Genomic DNA, 25,350 nt, shown 5'->3' with positions numbered 1-25,350 from the left:
GCCCTGCCTTGCCCCAATGCACACTTTTGGCGAGGGTTGGCTCACAAGTCACGCTACCATTGGAGCAGGGGTACTCAAGGGCTGTTCTGCCTGTTGTGTGAATCAAGAACAGCAGGACTCTGCTTGGCGTGCCCAGACTGAGGGACTCACGGGCACGTGACTGGATTTTTATATTGGGGCTGGAAGGTATTTTATGTGGCCGGTGTATCTAGTGGCCCCAAATCTTGTGCCGAGGGGGCTGTGCGAGGCGGTTAAGGAACGCTAGTGGTGCCCTGAATCTAGGTATGCTACTGATGCGCCGTTCTCATGCTTGCATGGAAAGTTAGAGATTTTAGCTCTGCAGCCGTATTAGAAATGTTTCAGTGCTGGGGTTCACAAAGGGAGGAGGGGCTCCACCCCAGCCAGGACAATAGACCGAGAAAGGGCCCAGGTGGCAATCAGCCCTTTTGTGATGCTGTGGGATTTCCTTCTGCCCTTTCCTGGGACTGCAAAGAATGGGAACTCACCACAGTGGTCCACTGGTTCAGGTGCTAAACCAACACCTATGGAGAAGATGGAATTTTCCCTCCACATATGAAAAGCCGGAAGATGGGCCCTGGCAGGGACTTTCTCTGTTCTTCAGTCCTCATGAGTTAAGCCTGTCTGGACTAGGGGCCCATCCCTCTGTCCCTGAGCAAAGAGCACAGAGGAGCCGGGCTGGGTTTGAATCAGAGGCGCAGGCAGTTGGAAGCTCGGCGGAAGCTACATCCCAGCTGGGGCACCCCTCGGGATCCTCTCCCCAGGATGGGTTGGAATGACCGTCTCTGCCGTCTGTAGTGACACCTCTGTACCACGGTCGACTAATAAACTCCCTGTTCTACCTGCTGAGTGAGAGTCACTCCTGGCTGCGGTTGGGGTGCAGAGCTGGGGGACCCCGAACCCAATTACAGCCTCATGTCCCATTCCCTGGCCCCCACAAGTCATTATTCCAGAGGCGATTCCAAGCCATCCAGAGCCAATAACAGAACCCAGGAGTCCTGGCTCCCAGCACACACTGCTCTGGGGCGTGGGCGGGGGGCGGATGTGAATTCTCCTCAGGAAGGAAAATCTCCAGTGCTCCAGGGTGAGACCCCCCACAGAAGGGGAACTGTGATGGTGAAATGCTGGAGACTTGAGCAGATCGTGTGACTGAGGCGCAGGGCTGGGCACCAGGACTCCTGGGTTCTCTCTCTGCCGTTGCCACACACACCTCATGTGAGCGTAAAGGTCACAGCATCACGCTGGGCCTCAGTTTCCCCATGGGAAGATAAAACTTGTCTGTGCACTGGGAGCTCGGTGGCACCGGATTGTCTCCTGTGAGGTGTCTGTGCAGCGCCGGGCACGACTGGGCGCCTAGTTCCATTGCCATTGAGCCTCCCCTCCCCCCGCCAGTGGCACCGCCAGAGCCCAGCCCATTGCTGCAGACACAGGCAGCCCTGATCAGCGGAGGGGGGGTGTCGCTGCACCCCAGGGGGACCCCGCTGAGTTCCCCAGGCTGCCTGTTGCAGGGTCCCACCCAGGCAGCGTCTCTCCCCTTCTCCCTTCCGTCAGCCACACTCCAACTCTGCTCCCCGTCTCTCTAGTTCTGCATCCTCCAGGCTCTGGCAACGGCTTCCCCAGCCTGCCCCCGCCCCCGGTCCCGGTCTGTGCCCCCCCCGCCCGCACGCACACACAGCCCGCCCTGCCTCCCCCGCACTGCCAATGTGACTGCAGGGCCGCCCTGCCCACTTCCACATTCCCTCCCTTCCGCTGCGATTAGCAGCGCCAGGGAGACTCAGGGAGTTTCACTTTTGTTTCTCAGCAGCTTTGCCAGCACCGAGGAGAGAAGATTTGGCCGCGTAAGTGTGTGTGTGTGAGAGAAGGTATGTCCAGGTAAGGGGGGGAGGTGTGTGTGTGTGAGAGAGAGAGATTTGTGCAAGAGAGAGAGTGTGAGAGTGTGTGTCTGTGTGTGTGTGTGTGAGAGAGAGAGAGAGAGTGTGTGAGTGTCTGTGTGTGTGTGTGAGAGAGAGAGAGAGAGAGAGAGAGAGAGTGTGTGTGTGTGTTTTCCACCTCCGTTGTGAATGTGAGAAGTTGCGTGAGCCCTGGCTCCGTGTTCATTGCGCCCCGAGGATGGAACTCCTCACTTTTCCCGGGCAGGATCGGCCCCCTCAACCTATTCCCGTCTGCCCCAGGGCCAGACTCACCCTCCCATCTGCTTCCCCCCCCAGCACAGGACGGTCCCTGCCATCTGTTCCCCCACGGGGCGGCTTCATCCCCTGGGCGATTCCCCGCTGGGGTGCAGGTTGGTGCCTCTCCCAGTCCCTTCCCCTCTCTCACCCTCCCTGAGCTCTGCCAGGCCCTGCCCAGGCCCAGAGAGGACACGGCTCTCCGCGGGAGAATTCCCAGCAGCTGGGTGGGGGCTGCCAGCCAGGCAGGGGCAGTTTGGACCTTGCCCTCTGTCTGGCCAACATACACAGAGAGCCGCTCATCTGCCCCAGTGTCACTGCTCTGGGCTCCAGGTGGGATTGAAATACTGCCAGACTCTGCCCAGGACAAGCAGCTACATCTGGGCTTTGTCTTGCGTCAGCCTCGATCAGGGCACTGACATGCAGAGATAACAAGCAGGAGGGGAGTCGGACCCTCAGATATCCCTCCCCAAAGCCGGGTGGTCTATATACATTTTTAGGGACCCCTTTCCAGCTCCCCAGCCCCACTCCAGGTGCTGCTCCTGCAGGCACAGACATGTGGGGGCCCAGTTTGGTGTAACCCAGTATAGCAATCCCCTGCCTCCGGCAGCTGGGGACTGCAGGGAAGCCCCAACCGCCCTGCGAATATGGCAGCTCTTCGGGCAGTGACACCCTGATTGATTGTCTGCAGAGATGGAGGGAAAGAAAATGCCCCTTTTTTGTAAGGGAAAAATGTCCACTTGGGCTGAAAACTCTCCCTCAGGAGATGTCCCTGCAGGTTCCACAGGTACAGAGGGACCAGGTTCCCCTTTGGAGGTGTTGGGGGCTGCGAGGGACCCCAGCCTGGGACGTCGGGGAATCTCCAGCTGAAAAAGAGACTTTGGCGCACAGGGATAGGAGCGCAGGGCCGGGGGAGGGCCGGTAGGGCAAGGCGTGTTCGTTTCCTGTTCTCTGCCTGGGTTTCTCCACCCGTGGCCTTGGTCTCTGTGGGGCTGCAGAGTGGGAAACCAGCACTAGGGTCAGATGGGCACAGGCCAACAGCTCACACTGTGATACGGCCAGAGAGTCTCGGACAGAGTCAGGCTGGGGGTGGGGGCGTCTCTCCAGCGGTGCTGGGACACGGACAGTGTTGGGGCCAGGGGAGATAACCAGCTGGACACCAGCCCCCTGTGCGGTGCTGGGCCGAGAGCGCAAGGCTGTGCAAGCAGGGGATGGCGAGTGGGAGCAGATGGACTAGTGCAGCTCAGGGTTCAGCCCCTCTGGGGTCGTGGGCCGGGGCCCTGGTTCTGTTCCAGTGTCCTCAGTTCTGGAGGGCTGGGGATACAGCCCAGAGGGCTCAGGGAGGAGCCACGCAAACGGCTCAATGGTAAGAAGTGGCCTGGAGCAGAGTTAGACTCCTGGAGCTCGTCCCATTCAGAGCCCCAAAGGGACGCTCCAGGGATGAGTTGCTCCCACGTGAGCAGTTTCTACACAAGGATGAAAGATTTATAAAGCAGACGTCCCTGTTTCCCAGGGAGGGAATTGTCCCCGGGAGCAGCGCACCCTGGAGCACGGTGCTGCCTCCCTCGAGCTGGGCTGTGTTGGCAGGAGATCTGCCTTCGGTTCTCACAGGAGTTAACTGGGGACAGTTCTCCGGCCTGTTACCCAGGAGCTCGGCCTTGGTCCTCCTGACCTCAGAATCAGCCAGTCGCTGTCATGGCCACTTGCGATCTGTTTTCTCGCTCTGGTGCCACCCAGGGGACAGAGACACAACATGGGCAGGTAAACTGAGTCACAGGTGGGTTCCAGCAGTACTGCCATGTCTTCCCCGCCTGTGCCCAGACTCCTGCTGTGAGGAGGACGCTGTCTGAGCTACCAATTAGCCACTGACCATCAGACCCCTTCTGCTCTGGGTGCCAGGTTCCAAGCGTGGGCCACGTCCCAATGAGCTCCAGGGAGATGGAGCCGCTCCGGGGGTCATCCCCTTTCCATCTGCCTGGATCCCTGGGGTGACCCCATCCCCCTTGTGTGTGGTCACAACTCCTGCCAGGGCTGCCTCTTGGCTCACTGCTGTGGAGTCTCCGACTGGGGTCCCAGCGCCCCGGGTGCAGGGCCCCCTGCTCCAGGGACAGGACGGCCCCGCCATGCGGAGGAGAGCGCTGGTGGAGAAAACGAGGGCGGCTCCCAGGGAAGAGATGGAGCCAGTGACACCAGTGAGAGCAGAGCAGAGCAGAGCAAAGGGGCCGGACACTCGCTGGGCTCTGGGCAGGGCGAGCTGGCCCAGGGATGGGGATGGGGAACAGGGCTGTGATCTGGGGAGAGACGGGCTCAGGGTGGGCTCCAGCTCTGACCCAGTCCTCTCCCTGCAGCAGGTGCTCGAGGCTATGGCAGAGCCGGGGCACCCAGTGCAGCTGGTGCGTCTGGACGAGGGAGGGAACCTGACCCTGGACGAGGAGACCCTGAGCCGCTGCCTGGAGCAGGGTGGGGTGAGGGACGCCCCCGTGTGCCTGGTGTCCGTCATCGGGGAGCAGCGCCGGGGAAAATCCTTCCTGCTGAACTGCCTGATGCGTCAGCTCCAGAACGCGGTGAGTAGGGAGAGGGGGCTCAGATAAGACGCCATCCAGTGAACCACAGACCCCACCCACTGCAGCCAGGGCTCCACCACTGAACCACAAACCCCACACACTCCGCAAGAGCCCCACCCCTCCATTTCAGGCTACACTAGCTCCAGCATGATCCCCTCTCCTCAGCCAAGGCCCCCTCCCCCTGAAACAGCCACTGGCCAAAGCAAGTGCAGCCCCCTGCCACACTCCACCCCATCTCCATCGACCCATCCCCCTCCCTCCCCTTCCCCATAAGGCCCCCAGATCTAAACCCCGGTCCCTGCTTGCCCCCTGCAGCCTTCGACAGACACTGCCTGGATGAGCAACAGGAACGAAGTGCTGAGCGGGTTTGAGTGTCGCTCTGGAATGGCCAGCGTGACCAAGGGGGTGTGGATGTGGAACCAGCCCTTCTGGGTCTGGGCCCAGGGGAGGAGGGTAAGTAGGGTGGGGGCTGCCCCAGTGGGGAAGGAGAAGGGAATGAGGAGGGAGGATCCTACGGGGGCAGGGGAGGGAATTGGGGGCTGGGGGAAGGGGCCTGTGGGAGAAGTGGGGCAGGAGAGAGGGGAGTAGTGGGGAGACGAATGGGGGAGCCTGATAGTTTGGGCCCTGGGGCTCCCTACAGCCACGCTGGGGAGGGGCTGCTCATACCGTGATCCTGCTCCCCCAGGTCCCGTCTCCAGCCAGCACGCTCAGGGCAGCCCCCAGGGGACCAGGCAGCAGCACTGCCAGGGCTGGGAATGGGGCTGCTGTTAGGTGGATCTGTCCGTGTGTCTGTCCCTGCAGGTGGCCGTGTTCCTGGTGGACACCGAGGGCTGCCTGGACCTGCAGCGCAAGACGGAGACCGGCATCAAGCTCTCGCTGTTCAGCATATTGCTCAGCTCCTACTGGGTGGGGCACCGTGCTTGTGGGCAGGGAGGGCAGGAGGGTTTAGAAGGGGGCGCTGTGCTGCAGGGAGGGGGAGGGGCAGGGCCCAGCAGGGGGCGCTGTGCTGCGGGGAGGGGGAGGGGCAGGGCCCAGCAGGGGGCGCTGTGCTGTGGGCAGTGGTGGTTGGAGCTCAGCTGGGGGTTTGCTCACATGTCTTCTGATCATTTCCTAGATCTTTAACATATCCAACACATTTAAGCAGACGGAGAAGGATTACCTGGAGGTGGGTGAGGCAGGGGATACACACAACTCTACTGACACTCACCTGGACTCCACGTACCTGCTGGTGGGACCTCAGGGTCCGGGCAGAGTGAGGACTGGGGGAGGACTGGCTGTCTGGAGGGTTTGCAGTTAGAAAGGCCCTGAGGCTTCCCCCGGTCCAGGCCTCGGGTGCAGATGAACGGTAATACGGATCAGTAAGTTTCATGCTCAGGCTGCTACTTCTCCTTCGCCCCATTAGCTCTCGGCGCTGGGCTATCGCAGGGAGCGCCGGCTGGGCTGCGGCTCCGTCGGACAGGAGATTTCTGTGGTCCACTTGGCATGGCAGGGTTCAGTCTTCTCGGCCCTGGGGCTGTTGGATGTTCTGGGATCCCTGGGCTCTGGGTTAGAGCCGCCAAAGAGGTGTTCAGTGTGTGGGAAGGGTGATGGCAGAACTGGGACAGAGCTTCCGGGTGCTTGTGTTATCATTCCCCAGCCCAGCGTGGGGGGAACAGAAGGAACAGCAGTGCCTGGAGCCATCTCCCTCACCCCTCCGCAGGATGGGCTGCCCTGGGACACAGGGACCTTTGCCCAGGGCTCTAGGCTGTCACCCCAACAGTCCCTCTGATCTTAACCCATTCCTGCAACACCCACAAGTGACCTGAAATGCACCTGTGGACTCAGGCCGCCAGGAGGGGCAGGAACCTTGTGGCAGTGCATGGCACAGTCAGTGGCCCAGGGCTTTGATTGGTGCTATAAGGGGATTTCCTCCCTCTGTGTGCCCTACTCCCCAACTCCCACACTGGGGGGTTCTGTGGGTCCCTTTCCCTCCCACCATGCCGGGGCTCTGTGGACCCCGACTGTCCCTGCTCAGTGCCCAGAAGATCCCATTACCCCTTTTCCCAGGCTGGTTGGCTCATTGGCTGCTGATGCTCCTGACCACATCTAAGTGGCAATTGGTTTTCCAATTCCCTCCCAAAGCAGGGCAGTTCTTCCCCCAGAGGCTGAGCACGACCCCTGAAATTTGGGAATTGATCAGCTGTGGTCTGAAAAAGTTCTCACAATAGAAACATCAACAGAGAAAAATCATCAAATTCTGCATTAGGTCTTTTACTCCTCTTGGTCACGTCATTGATAGATGCCAGTTACTGGTTATTCGTGAGCCACTCTCTCCCGTCAGCTGTCAATTGTTTAGTGTCCCCCATTAGCTTGTTTGAGTGACAGTGGAGAAAATGGAAAATACAACACAAGAAAATCAGAATGTTTTCATGCAGATTTCCACTTTCAAAGAACAGCCGAACGTTTCTTGGGTATCCCTCTGAATGTTTTTTGTGTCTCCACACCCTTCCCAGGTTCCGGTCTTCAACTTTCTGCCTTTGGTTCTCAGTTCTCATTTGTCTGTTTTGGCCCGTGGTTGTCCATACTGTGACTTTAGTTCTCAGATTATATATTTCATGTATTGGGTTTCCTTCTTTGATTGGTAGATTGTAATATTGACATGGAGGTTGGTCTGCTCCTCATCGCTTCTCTGCTTATTCATCACAAAGTTCCAGTGTTTCTGGGGCTTCACTTATTGGTGTCAGTGTAACCCTTCTATTTATGGCAGATGCCCACAAGAAGGGCCAGGTTCAGTTCCTAGGGGATTCTGTCAGTAATGCAACCACACTGGCTCAAGCCCCCACCAAGTAACCTGGGACAATCTCACCCCACCTGCTTGGTACCTGTACAGGCACTTCTTCCCCTCTCCCAAGCATGGAGTCTGAGATAGAAAGTCTTTTTAAGAACAGTAGCTGCACATAAATCGACACAGTGACACACAGAATCAAAGATTATTAGAACTGGAAGGGACCTTGCAAGGTCAAGGCCAGTCCCCTGCTGTCACCGCTGACCAAGCAGTGTCTAGACCATCCCTGAGAGATGTGTACCTATTTTTGCCCCAGTCTCTAAAGCCTTGTCTACACGTGCCGGCTACTTCGAAGTAGCGGCACTAACTTTGAAATAGCGCCCGTCACGGCTACACGTGTTGGGCGCTATTTCGAAGTTGAAATCGATGTTAGGCGGCGAGACGTCGAAGCCGCTAACCCCATGAGGGGGTGGGAATAGCGCCCTACTTCGAAATTGAACGTCGAAGTAGGGCACGTGTAGATAGTCTGTGTCCTGCAACATCGAAATAGCGGGGTCCGCCATGGCGGCCATCAGCTGAGGGATTGAGAGACACTCTCTCTCCAGCCCCTGCGGGTCTCTATGGTCACCGTGTGCAGCAGCCCTTAGCCCAGGGCTTCTGGCTGCTGCTGCGGCAGCTGGGGATCCATGCTGCATGCACAGGGTCTGTAACCAGTTGTCGGCTCTGTGGATTTTGTGTTGTTTAGTGCAACTGTGTCTGGGAGGGGCCCTTTAAGGGAGCGGCTTGCTGTTGAGTCCGCCCTGTGACCCTGTCTGCAGCTGTTCCTGGCACCCTTATTTCGATGTGTGCTACTTTGGCTTGTAGACGTTCCCTCGCAGCGCCTATTTCGATGTGGTGCTGCGCAACGTCGATGTTGAATGTCGACGTTGCCAGCCCTGGAGGACGTGTAGACGTTATTCATCGAAATACCCTATTTCGATGTAGGCTTCATGTGTAGATGTAGCTTAAATGACCTCCTCAAGGACTGAGCTCACCCCTCTGGGTTTAGTAGGCCGATGCTCAAACGAGCAAGCGATCCCTCCCCCTGCTCTGTTGAGCTCTCTAACCTGCTCTTAAATATCTCCAGTGATGGAGATTCCACAGCCCCCGTAGGCAATTTAGTCCAGCGTTTGACCACCCTGAGAGTTGGGAAGTTTTTCCTAATGTCCAGCCTAACCCCCCCGCTTGCTGCAGTATTCCTAAACAAAAAACAAACCAAACAAACGAAAAAGCTAGGCACTGTCCCAGAGTCTGCTGAGCCAAATCCCTCGCTTCTAGCTCTTTATCCACATCCCCAGCACTTACAGGCTACATCTCGCTAGAGGGTTTTGTCAACAAAACTGGGGTTTTGTCAAGAAAACTTGCGGAGCACCTACACACACAATGTGTTTTGTTGACAGTCTGTTGACAAAACTCAGCACTTCCGCCAACGTCGTTCTGCCTTTTCGCGAAGAGGAAGAAACTTTCGACACAAAAGCCATGTCTGCTTTACGCTTCTTCCTGAAAAAAAATCGGGAAGAAAGGTGCTTTTGAAAACGGGGATTCCTTTTGAATGAGCCCCGTATACACATCTGGTTTTTTCAAAAGCAGTCTCTTGTGGAAATGAGATCACGTGAGAGTATGCAAATGAGGCTTGAGATTTTTAAAACAGCCCCTCATTTGCATTTCTGATCGGCCACATTTACATTCCCCTTCTGAAAGGGGAACATAGTGTAGATGCAACCTTTGACTTTTTGTTTTTTTTACTTTGGTATCTGTTTTTCTGACGTCCATTGCTTTCTTTCACTCTGTGACTTTTGGTTTATCTCAGTTTCAAAGATATTTTTCAGACATTGATTTTAGATTTGACTATAGTTGCAGTTCTTTATATAAATCTTCAGTTTGCTAATTCTGCTAAGTGACAGATTTCTTTCACTGGTTCTCTCCACAACCAACAAAGAGGAGCAGCCCTGTGGCACCCAAAGACTAACAAATGGATTTTGGTGTGAGCTCTCAGGGGTTGGATCCCACTTTGTCATGCATCTGATGAAGTGGGTTGTTTTTGCATGAAAGCTGGTGCCCAAATAAATGTGTTCATCTTTCAGGTGCCACTAGAGGACTTGCAGCTTTTGCTGAAACAGATCAACCTGGCTACCCCTCTGCAGCTTGTTTTTCTGGTTTCAGTAACTGATTTTCTGCTTCTGATTATTATTATTATTATTTTTTGTAGACTAAAATGATCGCCTTGCAGAATTAGACTGCTGGCTTTCCACGTCTTCAATGACTGCTCTCCTACAACGACCTATTGGTTTTTGAGTTCAATTACTGCTTTTAAATTTGTGATTACTGGTGTTCACAGTTCTTGTTTCTGAAACGGATTGCTTTCTTCCTTTTCTCAGCTTTCACTTCAGTGACAACTTTTCACTTAATACTATTTAGGTTTTAATTCGTTTTGGTATTTTTTGACTCATTTAATGCTGGAACACTTGTCTCACTTGGCCATCTTCAATTATTCCTGGGGGGATGTTCTGCTCAAAATGGCAAATGGTTTCTTTGACGCTCACTCTCTCTCTCTGCATCTCAGGTGTTTGTCCACACTGCAGAGGAAGTGGGAGAGACCTGCGATCTGCCTCCAGTTCAGGTGAGTACTCGCTTCCCACAACACTGAGGTGGGGTTACAATGCTGGGGCCTCCCCCCGTTCCCATCACCCCATTGGATTCTAACTCTTCACTGTCTCTTTTGCTAGAGCACCTCAGGGCCTCCCTGCTTGACCAGGGCCCTGTACTGCCAGGTGCTGGACAAGGCCAGAGCAAACAGACAGTGCCTGCCCCCATTGCTCTGCCTCCATGCCCTCCCTATGCTCAGGTCTCGGTGTCGGTGTTGAGTTCGATGGCAGCCTCCAGCTCTGGTCTCCTCCATGTTGCCCCTTCCCCTGTGCTCTCTGTTGCAGCGCCTGGATCTGTTGGTGCGAGATGGGGACACCTTTGAAGCCTACGGGGCGGCTGGGGGGCAGGAGTACATCAAAACCCTCATACAGGTAATGAGCAGAGCGGGCGCCAGATGTGTTCATGGGAGCAGCAAACTGCAGTTTGAGAAGGAGCTGAACAGTCCCCTGGCAGCTCCGAGTTCCTGCTGGCGGCCACAAGTGTCCCTCTGACCCCTGCAGACACTGGAGGGCTCTGCTGAGCAGCCCCGGGTGTTGGGAGCCCTGAAGGCGACTGGCACCCGGTGCTACGTCCTGCCTCACCCCGGCACTGGGTTCACCAAGAGCACGTCAGGGACACTAGCTGGTAAGAGACCCCAACGCCCCCCCCCCGAACTCCTGCGCTGCTCCCCCAGCCCTCCTGCTGCTCACCCCAGCCCAGCCCAGCCCCCGATCTCAGCTCCCGCCTCCCCCGCCCTCCATTCCAAGGACTGCTGCTGGTTGTCCTATTTGAGGCTTTCAAAGCCCCCTCATTGCAACTCCTCCAGCCCCTCCCCCATGTCCCCCATTACCCCCAGGCAGTTTGGGGGGGTCAGAAGCAGCTGCTGCCCAGAGACGCCATCTCAGTTCCTGGTTCCCAAACCAGCTCCCACATCCCCCATGTGACTCGTGCCCTGTCCTGGTGCCGGGTCCCTCCCGGATGCCGGGGACCTTCCCCCCTGCAGACACGGATGAGGATTTCCGGCAGTGGCTGGGTGACTACGTCACCAGTGTGGTGGGCTCAGCAGGGACACACGTCCAGAGAGACCGAGCCGGGCAGGTGCTGACCAGGGCTCAGCTGGCTGCCAAGATCAAGGTGGGAGAGAGGGGTCTGCTGAACGGGAGGGGACAGGATGGGAGACAGCAAAGGGGGCCACAAGGAGGTGGGGGGGACTCAGGAAGGGTCTCTAAGGTGCAAGGAGTGGGGTGGGCATCTCAACAGGGGCTGCCGTGCAGGAGGGCCTGGGGACTGAGCAGGGGGCGCTGTGCTGCAGGGAGGGGCAGGGCCCAGCAGGGGGCGCTGTCCTGCAGGGCGGGTCAGGGCCCAGCAGGGGTTGCTGTGCTGCAGGGAGGGGGCAGGGCCCGGCAGGGGGCGCTGTGCTGCAGGGAGGGGGGTGGGGGCTCCCCGAGAAGCTGGCTGAGCTGTCCCTGTCCCACGGCCGTTGCTCCCCACAGGTTTTCTCACGTGACTTGAAGACGAAACGCTACGACTTCTCCTCCCCCATGAAGGTACCAGGTCGCCCCTCCCCCGCCTGCCTCCTTCTGGCCTCATTTCGGGGTGTTCGGTTCTCTGCACCCCAAGCCCAGCTCCTCCTGCCATTGGCCGGTCGCACTGTGCCGTGGTTGGGCACCACAACAGCTCCCCCAATGCCCTGATCAGACACCCCTCCCCCGAGGCACAAGGGGACCCCAGGGAGCCTGGCCGGAGAAGCAGCTCCCTGCAGTAGAGCAGCGGGGATGTGCCCCTGGCTGGGGTGGGGGGAGGTGCCCTGAGTCTGTGGGGGGTTGGGGGATGGGCTGGGGCAGGTGACAGGAGAGATCAGGGCCCTGGGGGAATCGGGGGGAGGTGGTGAGTGGGGGCAGGGAATTTCCATCTCAGAGAAGGTCCCATCCCCCCCAGCCTGACCCCTCTTCCCCCACAGATGGCCGAGTCGCTGGCAGCGATGAGGCAGAGGAAGGAAAACAGCAGAGTTGTAACAGCTGCCAGGAAGGACTATGAAGAATTTGTGCAGCAACTGGTGAGTACAGAGGAGCTGCGGGTCGGGAGTGAGGGGCCCCGGCAGAGCTGGGGGGGCCCAGCTGGGCTAGTAGGGGCTGTGGGTCGGGGCTGAGGGGGCTGCAGGTGTGGCTGGGTAACGCTCCTGCCTGTCCTACCGTCCCATCTGCTCCTCTGCCGGCAGGACCGTGACCACCAGGAGATGGAGACGTGCCTGAGCGTGGAGCCTGCGGAGATGCGGCGACGCCTGGAGGGGAAGCGCCAGGAGCTGGTGCAGCGCTGCCGGGGGCAGCTGCAGGGGAAGGAGCAGCAGGTCCAGGCCGCGCTGTCGGAGCTGGAGGAGGAGCTGGAAAGGAAGAAAGTCCATTTCCTGTCAGCCTACGAGAGACGCTTCGAAGACAAGAAGATCAGAAAGCAGGATCTGAAGATGTGGAAGTGCGCTAAGGGGGTTGCTGTCGGGGGAGCTATTGCGGGGGCTGCTCTGGGAGGTGGGGCAGCTCTGCTTCTGGCTGGGGTAGTGGCAAAAACAGTAGCCACAGGTGCTGTGATAGGGGGTGTGGGTGGGGCAGTTGCAGGTGGCCTGGTGGGGGCTGCAGTAGGGGGGACGATGCCTGCTACACAGCAGGCACAAGCACCCGGTGGCAGAGGGAGGGAGGGGAAGGCGAGTCAGGGTGTTCAGAGGAGGAGCCCCAGCGGTAAGTGGGATATATGGGGGGAAGGAAAGGTCACCTCCACCCTGGGCAAGGGTCTGTCCCAGCCCCGAGCACCAGCAGCCCCTGCACGCAGGGAGGTGTTCCACAAACCAGACGGTGTTTTCTGGTAAGAACTCACTGCTGGTGACAGACAGGCTCAGTTGTCGTATTTCTGGACTAGGGGAGGTTAATTCCCACTGGTCCCTGGCTGCCCCCCATTGTGCATCTGGCCCTGCCCCACCCTCCCTAGCTCCTTGGCTAGCTTGTAATTGCAGCCGGCTTCCCATCCTTGACCTCAGCCAGCATGGATTTGTAAAGAATAAATCATGTCAAACCAATCTGATAGCTTTCTTTGACAGGATAAGAAGCCTTGTGGGTAAGGGAGAAGTGGTAGATGTGGTATACCTAGACTTTAGTAAGGTATTTGATATGGTCTCGCATGATATTCTTTTCAACCGTTCTCAGAGCAGTTATTAATGGTTCTCAATCCTGCTGGAAAGGTGTAACAAGTGGGGATCCACAGGGGTCTGTTTTGGGACCAGTTCTGTTCAATATCTTTATCAACGATATAGATATTGGCATAGACAGTACGCTTATTATGTTTGCAGATGATACCAAGCTGGGAGGGGTTGCAACTGCTTTGGAGAATAGGGTCAAAATTCAAAATGATCTGGACAAATTGGAGAAATGATCTGAGATAAACAGGATGAAGTTTCATAAAGACAAATGTAAAGTGCTCCACTTGGGAAGGAACAATCAGTTTCACACATACAGAATGGGAAGCGACTGTCTAGGAGGGAGTATGGCTGAAAGGGATCTAGGAGTCACAGTGGACCACAAGTTAAATATGAGTCAACAGTGTGATGCTGTTGCAAAAAAAGCAAACATGATTCTGGGATGCATTAACAGGTGTGTTGTGAACAGGACAGCAATGTGGTGTTGGCTCCTTTCATTTGGTGCAGCCGGGTCAGGGGAGGAAGGTCAGTTGACACAGCGAAGCCCCATCCAAATACATGGGGTGAGAACTGACCTGGTGCTCACACCGCAGACAGGCATTCCTGCCCCCGCCCCCGGGAGTAGCTTTGTTCCCAAGGTACAAGTAGCACCTCCCTGGTAAGCACTCTTGGAACATCAGTGGTCCCCAGTGATGGATTTTGCTGGTCTAGGGGAGGTTAATTCCCCCTGGTCCCTGGCTGCCCCCCACTGTGCCTCCAGCCCCGGCAACCCACAGCAGGGCAGGCGCTGGTCTCTGTTTGCCTATAGATGGCCGGGTTAGTGAGCCCAGGCCAGTCAAAGAACAGCTGCGGGGGAGGGTGCAGCACCTCTCCGGTCTCTGTCTGCTGGGCAGGGCTTAGCCGGTCCCAGAGGGAAGAGATACCACAAGAAGTTAGCTCCTGTCTCAGGGAACTGACCCGCCAAGGGATCTTCTCCCTGCCCCTCCCATTGCTCACAGATGGCCAGTTCCACATTCTCCCTGTCCCAGTGCAGCTTTATCATATCGCCGTGGTTCCCTGGGGGCTGAGAGCCCCGCTGGGCAGTTCCACTGCTTAGTTCAGCTTGTTCAGCAGCTTTACCACCTTGAAGGAGCTGTCCCAAGGCGCTTGCAGCTTGTTCTTCTGCCCAGGGATGAGAATCATCACCTGTTCCCCATTGGCATAGGCCCAGGCCCAGGCCCAGGTAGTGTCGTCATACCAGATCTACCTCCTCTGAGCCCTGCCTAGGGCAGGCCCATGAGCTTGGTGAGCTTTTCCTGGAGGCCAATACCTAATCCACCATCCACTCTCCATCGGGGAGACCTTTCTGCCCCACCCATCTTTATCAAGTCCAGGGGCCCCTCACTCTCCTCCCCTCCAGTGACTTGAACGAGGAGAACCCTGTGGATTCCTGGGGCACCTCTGTAGATGCACACACAGGTGGGGTAAATCCTTCTCCCAGTCTTGCAGGAGCTGATTCATAAAAGATTTCAGCACCTGCTTTAGAGTCCCACTGAATCTCTCCGCCAGCCCATTGCTCTGAGGGTGGTAGGCTCTGGCCCAGCTGTGTGGGACCCCACACTTCTCCCATGAGCATTGGAGTGGGGCTGACATGAAGCTGGGAGCCTGGTGAACGAGGACCTCCTGGGGAAACTGTTGGGGTTGAAAGTTTTATACTCTTTTAGGCTGTTTTAAACTTTGAATTTTAAATTTAAAAAGGTAGCTGTGTAAGGTAACCTCTTAACACAGGTAACACATTGATTCTATTGATTAAGATCTTTAACTGGATATATACCTCCTGTGTTAGAGTTTAGTGAATTTAGTAAGTAAGAGACAGTTTGGTATGGGGTCTATGTTAATGAGATTACAGGACGATGTTGAAGGCTGAGGACTTAATTGTTTGATTTACAACGCCTTTGCTTTGCTTTTCTCTGGGAGTCCTTGTAAGAGTTGTTTATGTGTGAAAGTGGAATGTCTGTGTGGAGATACAGGTGTGAAGGTTATTCCCAGAGCCAGATGGCCAAGGAAGGAGGGGCAAAGCGTGGGTGAAGACAGACTTCACGGCATCGGAGAAGGACCATCAGTGCGTACCCCGGTCGGGAAGTGATTAGACTGGCAGATTGACGACTCCAAAGCATGGAGCAGGCACCCCTAAGGGCAATCGATTACAGGATGAGCCTTTCAGAGATGTTTATTGATTACAGGGCGCCCCTTTTGCAGATGTTATGAGAACGATTGGTATGAAAAGAGAACACACCAGTCACAGACTGGCACAGCAAACCTCAACGGAGGGAAGGGTTATAAAAGCAGGTGCTTTGCCATGGGACTTTGGGTTCGTTTTGCCACCCACTCCAGGAGAGCATCCGATCGCGATGGACAAGGCCCTGCTCCCCTCTGTGATCAGTCCAGCTGGCCACTGGATTGAGCCAGGCTCTGGTCGGGTAACTATAACATCGTTTGGCAGGACTGTGTGTGGCTGTGGCTGAAAGCACATGCGACTGTTATCATCTCCATCAATGTGGCGTCCTGCCTTCTCCCCTATAAAGGATCTCGTGTGCTTCATTTAAGCGTAACGGGGTTGCCCGGTGAGAGTGCGCCGGTGCAGTCTCAGAGGCGAGGTCCGTGCAGAGTCTTTGCCACAGGCGGTGCAGTGGAACGGCCGCTCCCCGTGTGCGTGCGCTGGTGGATTCGCCGCTTTGAGCTGCCTGTAGAGCTCTTGCCGCACTCAGAGCAGGTGAGTGGCCGTTCCCCGGTGTGCCGGCGCTGGTGCGTTCTCAGGCCTGTTTTCAGTGCAAATCCCGTCCCGCAGGCAGCCCAGCGGTGCAGCCACTCCCCAGTGCGTGTGCGTTAATGTGCTTTCAAGCTGGGTCTATGCGCAAAGCTCTTGCGACAGTCAGGGCAGGGACGTGTTCGCTTCCCACAGTGCGTGCACCGGTGCTGTCTCAGGCTCGCTCTACATGGAAAACTCTTGCTGCATTCGGAGTAGCGGTGCGGCCGTTCCCTGGTGTGCAGGAGCTGTGAGTTCTCAGGCTGGCTGGCTGTGCAAATCCCTTGCCACAGACAGTGCCAGTGTGCCTGAGGTGATGTACGCTTTGTCACGCTCAGCACAGTGGTGCAGCCGCTCCCCGGTGTGTGTGTGCTGGTGAGCTTGCAGGGGTGCGATCTGGACCAAGTCCTTGCCGCAGTTGGCACGGTGGAACGTCCGCTCCCCGGTGCGTCTGCGCTGGTGGATTTCCAGCCTTGCACTGTCTGTAAAGCTCTTGCCGCACTCGGTGCTGTCACGTAGCTTCCTCCGTGTTCGCACGCGCCAATTCCAGGTCACGGTGTTGTCGTTGGTGGGACTCCTGCAGGGGTTGGCCGGACAGCGGGGCTTCTGCCCAGTGCATGCATGTTGATGGGCTCTCAGCTTTGAGCTCTCTGCAAAGCCCAGGCCGCATTCAGCACAGCGATGCTGCTGCTCCCTGGTGTGTGTGCTGGTGCTGGGTCGGTGTGGACGGGTTGTCGAAGCTCTTGCTGCACTCGACACAGCAGTGAGGACGCCAGTCCATGGGACGCCCCAGGTGTGCAGCCAGGTCTGGTCTCTGGCCGAGTCTACCCAGGCGATGGACTGTGTCCTGGTCATGGATACCCATGTGGGATGTGGGACCTTGTTTCTCTGCTGGGATCTTCACACATGCAGACAGTGTCCATGTTCCTCCTGGGACCTGAGGCCCAGCTGCAGAGAGGAGGGGGAATCCCTGCATTAGCTAACAGTTAAGGCTGCAGCCCGGCCCTGCTGCCTCTACCTGCGCCAGCCCCACTGCAGCCATCGCTGGGCTCCGCTGGCCAGCACCTCGCCTGGCTCTGCTTGGCCCTCCCGCCAGGGGCTGCAGACAAAGCTGGGCTGGAAAGGCCGCTTGCTGGGTGCTGCAGGATGCTTCCCACCCACCCAGCTCCAAGTGGCCCCACGCCTGCACCGCCACCTGCTGGGGGGGCGAGGGGCAAATCCAGCCCCCTCTCCCAGACACCTGGGTCCTGAGTCCAGCCACCAGGTACACTCGCTGCACCAAAAGCCCAGGTGGCGGGAGCCCATAAAGGGATAGCCAGCTCTCCCCCCAGTTGGCTGTGCCCCTGGACTCCTGGGTTGTCTCATGGCCCTGCGAGAGGAGTGGGGACCAGTGGGTGCAAGAGGGCCCAGGTCAGGCTGTGCAGTGCGTGAGTGGCTCAGGGAGAGGTGGATCAGGCTGTGTGGTGTTGGTGTGTGTTACAAGGTCTTGCAGCCCCAGCTGGTGTGTAGGGTGGGTGTTAGAGGAGGGCTCTGAGCATACCCCTGGATGCCGTGGCTCATGAAGCCATGTATAGGCAGCTTGGACACCAGTAAGGAACTGTTCGACTCTAGGCTGAGCAAGTGCAGAATGGTGCTAGAACATGCTTTTGGCCATCTCAAAGCCTGCTTTCGGAGCCTCTTGACTAGGTTTGACCACAGTGAAAGCAGTATTCCTGTGCACTCCATAACATCTGAGCGTAGGTCTCCAAAGCAAAGTTATTTCAAAATAACCATCCTAGCATCTAAATGACACACCTGCTATTTTGAAATAAAATTGAAATAGTGGTTGTCTGATTTTGAAATTGGTAAACCTCATCACAGGAGAAATAGCACCTATTTCTAAACAAGCGCTGGTAAGACAGAGAATAAAGCCTACTTTGAAATAAGCCACAGTGTGTCCAATGGTTCTATTTTGAAACAGGCTCTGCGGCTATGTCTACACTATAGACTTTTGTCGACAAAACCCCTGGAGCATCCACGCATAAAATGCATTCTGTTGACAGTTACTCGACAGAACTTGGCACTTTTGCTGACAGACTTCTGCCTCTTCCCCAGTGAGTGGGGGAGCGGGGAGCCCAGCACCTGCAGTAGGTGTTTTTGGGAGAAGGAACGCAGGTAGTCTTTGGAGAAGATACAGTGTAAAACAAAGGTTAACTGATGAACAATTATTTGAAGCAGTATTCTGAACAGAAGAGATGTGTTACATACAAGGCCAAATGAACCGTTTAAGCCCCTAGCACGCAAGCAGGTAGAAGGCACAGCACAGTCAGGGTTCGGGTTGCCCTATAAAAACAAAGGACACTCCTGAGAGGGAGTGTGCCTCTACCAGTATCTCTAAACTCACGTTGCATTAGTGTGTTCTATCGAGTGCATTAACACAACATGAGTTGGTTCGTACCGGTAGAGATACACTCCCTCTCAGGGGTGTCCTCTTTTTTGAAAGGTCAAATATGGTAACCCTAGCGGAGCAGCTCAGCTGACTTTGAGGGCTGACATAGTGAGCAATAGGTTTGGCTTGGTCTTTAGTCTCTGCCTTGAGGACATCTGTGGTGCTTGCAAAGTAGAGCTCTCATGGCTGTGTGCAGGACCGTGTCTTAGCAAAGAGGGAGTGAGCTGATGTAGCCAGACAAAATCTCCCCACTACAGATGAGCTTTTGCCTCCCCTCTAAGGTGCCTCAAGCACACAGGGTACTGAACAGCTGCTGACAGCACAGTCTTTGTTGTCTCCCACAGAGGCCCAGATGTGCTGGCTCATCGTAACCCTGAAAAACAGGAAGTACAGATAAAAGGCTGACAGGCCAACTGTCAATACGGGGGCCTCAGGAAATTACCCCAGCTGGCATTGATGGATTTGATGCGCCCACACAGCCATCCCAGAAGAGAAATCTCCGCCCTTGTACAAGAGTGTCCTGTACTCCCAAATTCTTTATCTCCTGTCTTACAAGTGCAAATTAAGTAAGAATTGCCCTTGTAAAAACTGGCATCACAAAAGACAGACCAGTACGATCTGGCACCATAGATAAGAAAGAGGATACGTGACCCAGGGGGTATAAAGATGGGCCCAGCAGCACTCTGACTCTGAGTGCATCTTCACCAACTACCTGCTGGTCGGGTCAGGTGATTGCCTCCCGAGGTCCGCAACTGGGGATGCCCACCCTCGTATTCGTCTTTCCGCGGAATTGAGTGACCAATCCTGGCTTGGCTACGCTGGTATCGAGAGACGCAAGGAGGGTAAGATGTACCCATATTAAGGATGGTAAGATGTACCCACATTAAGGTCTCCTTTTGGTGCGTACAGTTAAAGAATTAGAGCTCTATAGATAGATGTTGTTGCATTAAGACATCGTGGTATTGAATTGTAATGTAACCTGTTAACACCTGTACTCTGCTAGCATAAAGAAGCAGACAATAGCCTTTTGTAACCGCACGCTTATAACTGTAGCTTAATAAACTTGTAACTAGTTAAGATCTAAGCCTGACTACTGTTACTCTCTGTCACTACAACACAGCCAGCACAATAAAAAGAACTTTAACCATTTGGTTACCACAGCCTGGCCATAGGTGAGAGTGCTAGGAGCTCCCTGCTCTAGCAGTAAAAGACTTGGGTGTTTAGGACCTTGGGGCATCCATCAGCCTGGCCCAGGCTGCCTGCTGCGAAGGAGCCCTGTGCTCTAGCAGTTAAAAACTCGGATGGTAACAAGGGCATAGTTGGTACTTCACTGCACATTACCCGGCCACTGGCTAACAGTTGATGAGGGAGCTGCAAGGAGATCTGTGAAGGGGCACGTTTATGGGGGCTGCAATTAGCAGTATGTGTTGGGCTGTCCCTGGCCCACTGAGAAGACTCTCCCCATGCAGAGAGCTGCTCTAAGGGGGACAGGAAGGAGCACGGTGCTGCAAACAGTCCCAAATGAGCATTTTACAGAATCAACATCAAGTGACAATAAAGCAAAGAAATGTATTGATTTGATTTGCATTTTTGCATTCTTTGCCCAAATACAGTGATGAATTTCGACAGCGCTAAAGAAGTATGCCAAGCTAGTTTTCTTGGAGAAATTAGTAACTGCTTCTTAATTTACGCATGGATCTCGGGCCCCTGGCTTAATCAACTAGCATCTAGTGCAAGAAGAATAAAATCCTTTGTGGTTGTAGTAACTAGTTTTCAACGTTTCTGCTCTGCCCCAACTCTTCTTTCCAGATTAAGAGTAATCACAATAACTTGCCCTCTTTAATGTTTTCCTTCAGAGAACTTCTGAGCATATATGAGCATTATTGAATTAGGCAATGTAATGCACAGGGAGGAGGGTCAGATTCATCATCCCCTATTTTATAAAAGACAAACAGGCACTGGGAAGTAAAGAGAAATTACCCAACATAACACAGCAGGTCAGTGGCACAGCTAGAAACGGAACCCAGGAATCTCTAGTTCCAGTATTTCCAGCCACTAGCCCACATTTGCATCGGAGAAGTGGGAACAGAACCGCATGTCCTGGTCTTTAGCCATCAAGACCATCCATCCTCTGAAGGACAGAGGGGAATAAATGAGGGGCTGCTCTGGGTCAGGAGCCCCTTCTTGTTAGATCTCCTTTAGAATCCCAGTTCTCCTCACCAGATTCTTTTCAGCCTGTGGAACCCTGAGCTGCTCCACAAGTTACGGCTTAGATGCTCTATTGCACCAGTTATGTGGAAGAGCCTCATCTTCCAGAACACAGCACCAGGGGAAATGAGTAGTTGGCAGAAGCCAAACAGTGAAGTGGTGAGGTGACAGACCACAGGTGGTACCAGTTCAGGTCCAGGGGAGACAGAGCACTACAAGTGTGTTGTAGTGTTGCATTAACAGGTGTGTTGTGAACAAGACACGAGAAGTCATTCTTCCACTCTACTCTGTGCTGGTGAGGCCTCAGCTGGAGTATTGTGTCCAGTTCTGGGCACCACAGTTCAAGAAAGATGTGGAGAAACTCAAGAGGGTCCAGAGAAGAGCGACAAGAATGATTAAAGGTCTAGAGAATGTGACCTATGAAGAGAGGCTGAAAGAACTGGGCTTCTTTAGTTTGGAAAAGAGAAGATTGAGGGGAGACATGCTAGCGGTTTTCAGGTATCTAAAAGGGAGTCATAAGGAGGAAGGAGAAAACTTGTTCTTCTTGGCCTCAGGATAGAACAAGAGGCAATGGGCTTAAACTGCAGCAAGGGAGGTTTAGGTTGGACATTAGGAAAAAGTTCCTAACTGTCAGGGTGGTCAAACAGTGGAATAAATTGCTAAGGAAGCTTGTGGAATCTCCATCGCTGGAGATATTTAAGAACAGGTTAGATAGATGTCTATCAGGGATGGTTTAGATAGTACTTGGTCCTGCCATTGGGGCAGTGGGCTGGACTCGATGGCCTCTCGAGGTCCCTTCCAGTCCTAGTGTTCTATGATTCTATGATTAAGTGCGCCATCAGTGGCATGGGATTTGCTAACTTCTCATCATGGTGGATTGTCCCACTAATAACTGGGCCAGAAATTCAGATAATTCTTTACCTGGAACAACACTGCCCAGCTTTTTTAGTGAAGCAGATTTTGTTGAGTAAAACACACTACCATGATACTGTGTGTGATACGCCTGGAGATTAGCTGTTTGGGACATTTTATTGCTACTTGAATTAGTTGGAGAGTTGACCTGGATTTGGAGTGAATTAATAGGTTATTGGCTGTCACCACTGAGCTGATAAAATAGTAAGCACTCAAAAGCTCAGACTCAATTCCAGCATATATCAAAAATAGATTTTTTTTATTCTGAAGTCACGAATGGGTCCTGAGATCTCCATGGATGAAATTACATATTTCTTGGAATCTGTGTGTTGATTTTTTGGTAAATGCTTCCCATAGGTTCTCCTGAGCTTGTTCTTTGGCTATTATTTTGTCTGTTTGCTGGGAGATTGGCTGGTGAAGCGCCATATTGATCAGCAAACAGCCCTTTGAAAAATAAATTTCTAGTACTCAGAAAAAGTGATGCTGAGATCGGGCTGAATGAACCAGTCTGGATATTACCAATGATAATCTTTAAATGGATGATCTTCACAACCTGTGTCTGAACTGAAGGTTGCTATTGGAAAGTACATCAGAGGAACGTAGAGCATAGGGAAGTTTTCTGTTACCGCTCTTCTGTACCAGCCGAGCCCTGGAGAGCCATGTGCTGATGGAAAGTGCTCTTTGTAAGAGCCTCCTCCTGCTTAGCAGAGAACTTCACAGAATGGACACAGCTTCCCTCATCCAAACACTTGCTTGAAGACTTCATCTTGGGGCTCCAGAAGCAGATGGGAGAGCTGGCTTTGTTTTTCCAGACTTTCGGTTCAACCAGTATTTGTTGCTGAAGCTCAGGAAGGAAGATTTCAATAAAAGTAGAAAATTGAGCTGGATCTGTTGTGTTTTTAAATTGCATCCCCAGTAAGTTGTCTTGAAAATGACAAGGTCCCACTGTAGCACTTTCCAAATGTTCTTTGGAAAGGTTGCGGCTCTCTTAAGCCTTTCATCTTTGGCTTTCTCCAGAGCATCTTTGACCTTCTTTATCATCATGGGTAGAATGTCTTTCCCCAGCACTTCCAAACCCTAAGCATCTCGGTAGTAATCAATTATTTGTCTCCATATTCAAGCTTTGACAAAACTTTCATAGTTGCTCATGTATTTCACATCGCTGTTGAAGTTCCCATCTTCGAACGGCTTCTTCTTCACGGTGAACAGGAAGAAGATCCCGCTGGCATATGTAATAGACTGTCTGCTGCTGAGAATGTCATTCAGTATTTCCAGCCCAAGTCCTTTGCCAACATAATCTGTTAAGGCAATTTGAGACAATGATCACAGAAATTCTTGGCTGTATTTTGTAGGGCATTTTTTCCCAGTAACGGTCATCAAATATGGAGAAATATTGAGGTTTCAGCATCTCCAGCCATTGAGAAGGGTCATTTTCGTGCATCTTCTGAAACGTGTGAGCAGTCTCCCCCAAAACGTGATGTTTCAAATCAACTTTGAAGCAAACTGAAGTCTGAAGTTTTTTTCACTTTCTGCTGTTCAAGTTGCTCATTGACCATATGTAACAATTCTCTGCAAAATGTTTCACTACAGTGTGCCTCGGAATAGCCCTTCTCCTCAATGTCAGCATTACATTTGGCCATCAATGCGTCTTTAATCTTCTGACTGACGGAACTGCATCTGTTATCTGCATCTTTTCCTGACAGAACTTAATTTCTTCATGAATTTCACTCTTCTGTAAACAAATGGGGGATAATTCTGTGTACAGCGTTCCGCAAATTCTTTGCCCATTCCATAAACAGGGGAATGTCCCTGGGGGTTCTTTTAAGATAACAGTTCCTTATGAATTCAAACCAGTACTTTTTCAACTCACACACTTTTTCACTGTAGCCCATATTCACTAGAGCCACAGGAAGGACTCAGTGTCACAGTCCTGAGTTATAACAGTTGAGCTTCTCCCCTCAGCCTGGCATGGAGCTGATTCATAAAATCTGTCACCCACTGCAGCGAGATGCTGGATGTAAAAATCTATCTATCTATCTATCAGCACGGCTTGGCCATCTGCAATGCCTGGGAGGTGAGTGAATTGCCTTCCAGGTTTGAAATTTTTGCATTCCTTAACCACTGAGCTTCAGCCTCACAGAACTGCCCCAAGTCATGCATGAAACACTCCGCACTTAATGAAGTACAAAATATTAATTTTTTTAGTCCTGCCAGGGGCTAATTTGTTTAGGAATGTCAAAGTTTCACTGGATTTCCCAAGGTGGCAGTTGAAAATGAATTAGTATTTAGTTGTGCATTCACCCAAAGATGACAATAGAGAGCATTCTCTTTTGGTGTGTTTTCAGCAGGTATGAACACAGATGAAGAGACGTCTGTTAAAAAGCTGGAGTGAATGAAGCCAGTGAGACTCAATTCTCCACCTAGATTTGCAACTGCCAAAAGCACTGGGAAAACATCTAAAGTCTTCTCCAACCAGAGAATAACCAGGAAGTTTCTACAGGCCCACCTGTGATTTTGTTCACGGAACGTTCCCAGATTGCATATTGTGATGATTTTGGGAGGTGCTGAAAACCTTCTTGAAGCGTTTGGACTTGGAGAAGCTGCAGTTGCTCATGCACTGCAAAGGAAATTGTTGGCACTGATATAAGCACCAGGCTCTCTTCTCTAAACCCTCTGCACTCCAGGAAGCGTGGCCTCCGCGTTCTGACTTTGTCCCTTGTGACTCGCAGCATTAGGCTGCCTCTGGGGTCATGAATGCTGGGTAGCAGCAGAGGTAGAGCAAACTGGCACAGAAGATTCTGGACAGGATCTCCTGCTGTAGGAAAGTGTCTGAGCAAAGCTGAATGGCACAAAGAACATTGAGTGGGTTCAAAGAGACGTATTATCAGCATCTCCAACAAAGAAAATTTGCTTATCAACACCTTGTTCTTCCTCATTCACTTTAGTTCCTTGATCATCAGGTTTCCCACATGTAAGGCTTGTGCTTCTGGCTGTATTATATTCCAAGCCAGGGTCTTCCTCAGGAAATTTCATGATTAATCTCTTAATTTCTGAGAAGTCCAGTGTGTTAAACTCCGAGTTGAGTTCTAGGACATTGTTCAGCCCAAGTTTACTGCTCCCATACTTCTATCAGGTTAACTGGGAGAGAATGTCTCTGAATCCCTTTTTTCTCTCTGTAGAAAGTTGTTAAAATCTGAGCATAAATTTCAGAGCTGAAAATATAAAGCTGGTTTCTCTTATCTGCAAAGGCTGCTTGTGCTCCCTTAGTGGTGGAAAATGGTCCAACAGAACCTGCAGAGAATTCCTGCTGAGTACGGGAATTCTTCACTCCTGGAAAATGGTCAGAACTAAGTGGATGTTTAGAGTTCTGCGCTCTCGGCTCGGTTCCCTTTCACTGGAATGCGGCAGGCTCTGGGCTGGGGGCTCCATTCCTGTTCTTTGAGGATGTGTTGGGCTCTGGGCTGTTGGCTCTGTTCCCTTTCTTGGTGGATGTGCTGGGCTCTGGGCTCTAAGGGCTGTTTCCACTCTTGGAGAATGTGTTTGGTTTTGAGCTCTCAGCTCGGTTCCCTTTCTCTGAGGATGTGCAGGGTTCTGAGATCTCAGGAAGATGCTTTTTCGCTGAAGATAAAACCATTCCTGGGTCTTCTGGTCCATTCCCTTT

General features: G+C 53.4%; 1 protein-coding gene across 1 annotated transcript; it reads left to right on the top strand.

The window, feature by feature from the left end:
* Positions 1–1,801: 1,801 nt before the first annotated feature.
* On the top strand, positions 1,802–19,608 carry LOC142014987 (RING finger protein 112-like). The gene is made up of 13 exons (XM_074998324.1): positions 1,802–1,856; positions 4,535–4,747; positions 5,063–5,200; positions 5,549–5,653; positions 5,862–5,912; positions 10,114–10,170; positions 10,481–10,567; positions 10,697–10,820; positions 11,179–11,309; positions 11,669–11,722; positions 12,136–12,231; positions 12,394–16,108; positions 18,914–19,608. The coding sequence occupies exons 2-12, from the start codon at positions 4,547–4,549 to the stop codon at positions 13,030–13,032; spliced, it is 1,683 nt and encodes a 560-aa protein (XP_074854425.1). The 5' UTR covers positions 1,802–1,856; positions 4,535–4,546; the 3' UTR covers positions 13,033–16,108; positions 18,914–19,608.
* The last annotated feature ends 5,742 nt before the right edge of the window (positions 19,609–25,350 follow it).

Source organism: Carettochelys insculpta, chromosome 6 (genome assembly GCF_033958435.1).
Source record: "Carettochelys insculpta isolate YL-2023 chromosome 6, ASM3395843v1, whole genome shotgun sequence".
In the NCBI taxonomy this organism is placed as follows: domain Eukaryota; kingdom Metazoa; phylum Chordata; order Testudines; family Carettochelyidae; genus Carettochelys; species Carettochelys insculpta.
The sequence above is the reverse complement of the archived record's forward strand: the minus strand, read 5'-3'. Positions and strand labels throughout refer to the sequence as shown.

Excerpts from the sequence above, each read along its gene's own strand:
- LOC142014987 (XM_074998324.1), top strand. The coding sequence starts at position 4,547 with ATGGCAGAGCCGGGGCACCCAGTGCAGCTGGTGCGTCTGGACGAGGGA. Across the intron at positions 4,748-5,062 it reads TGCGTCAGCTCCAGAACGCG|CCTTCGACAGACACTGCCTG; the intron begins GTGAGTAGGGAG and ends TGCCCCCTGCAG. Across the intron at positions 12,232-12,393 it reads AAGAATTTGTGCAGCAACTG|GACCGTGACCACCAGGAGAT; the intron begins GTGAGTACAGAG and ends CTCTGCCGGCAG.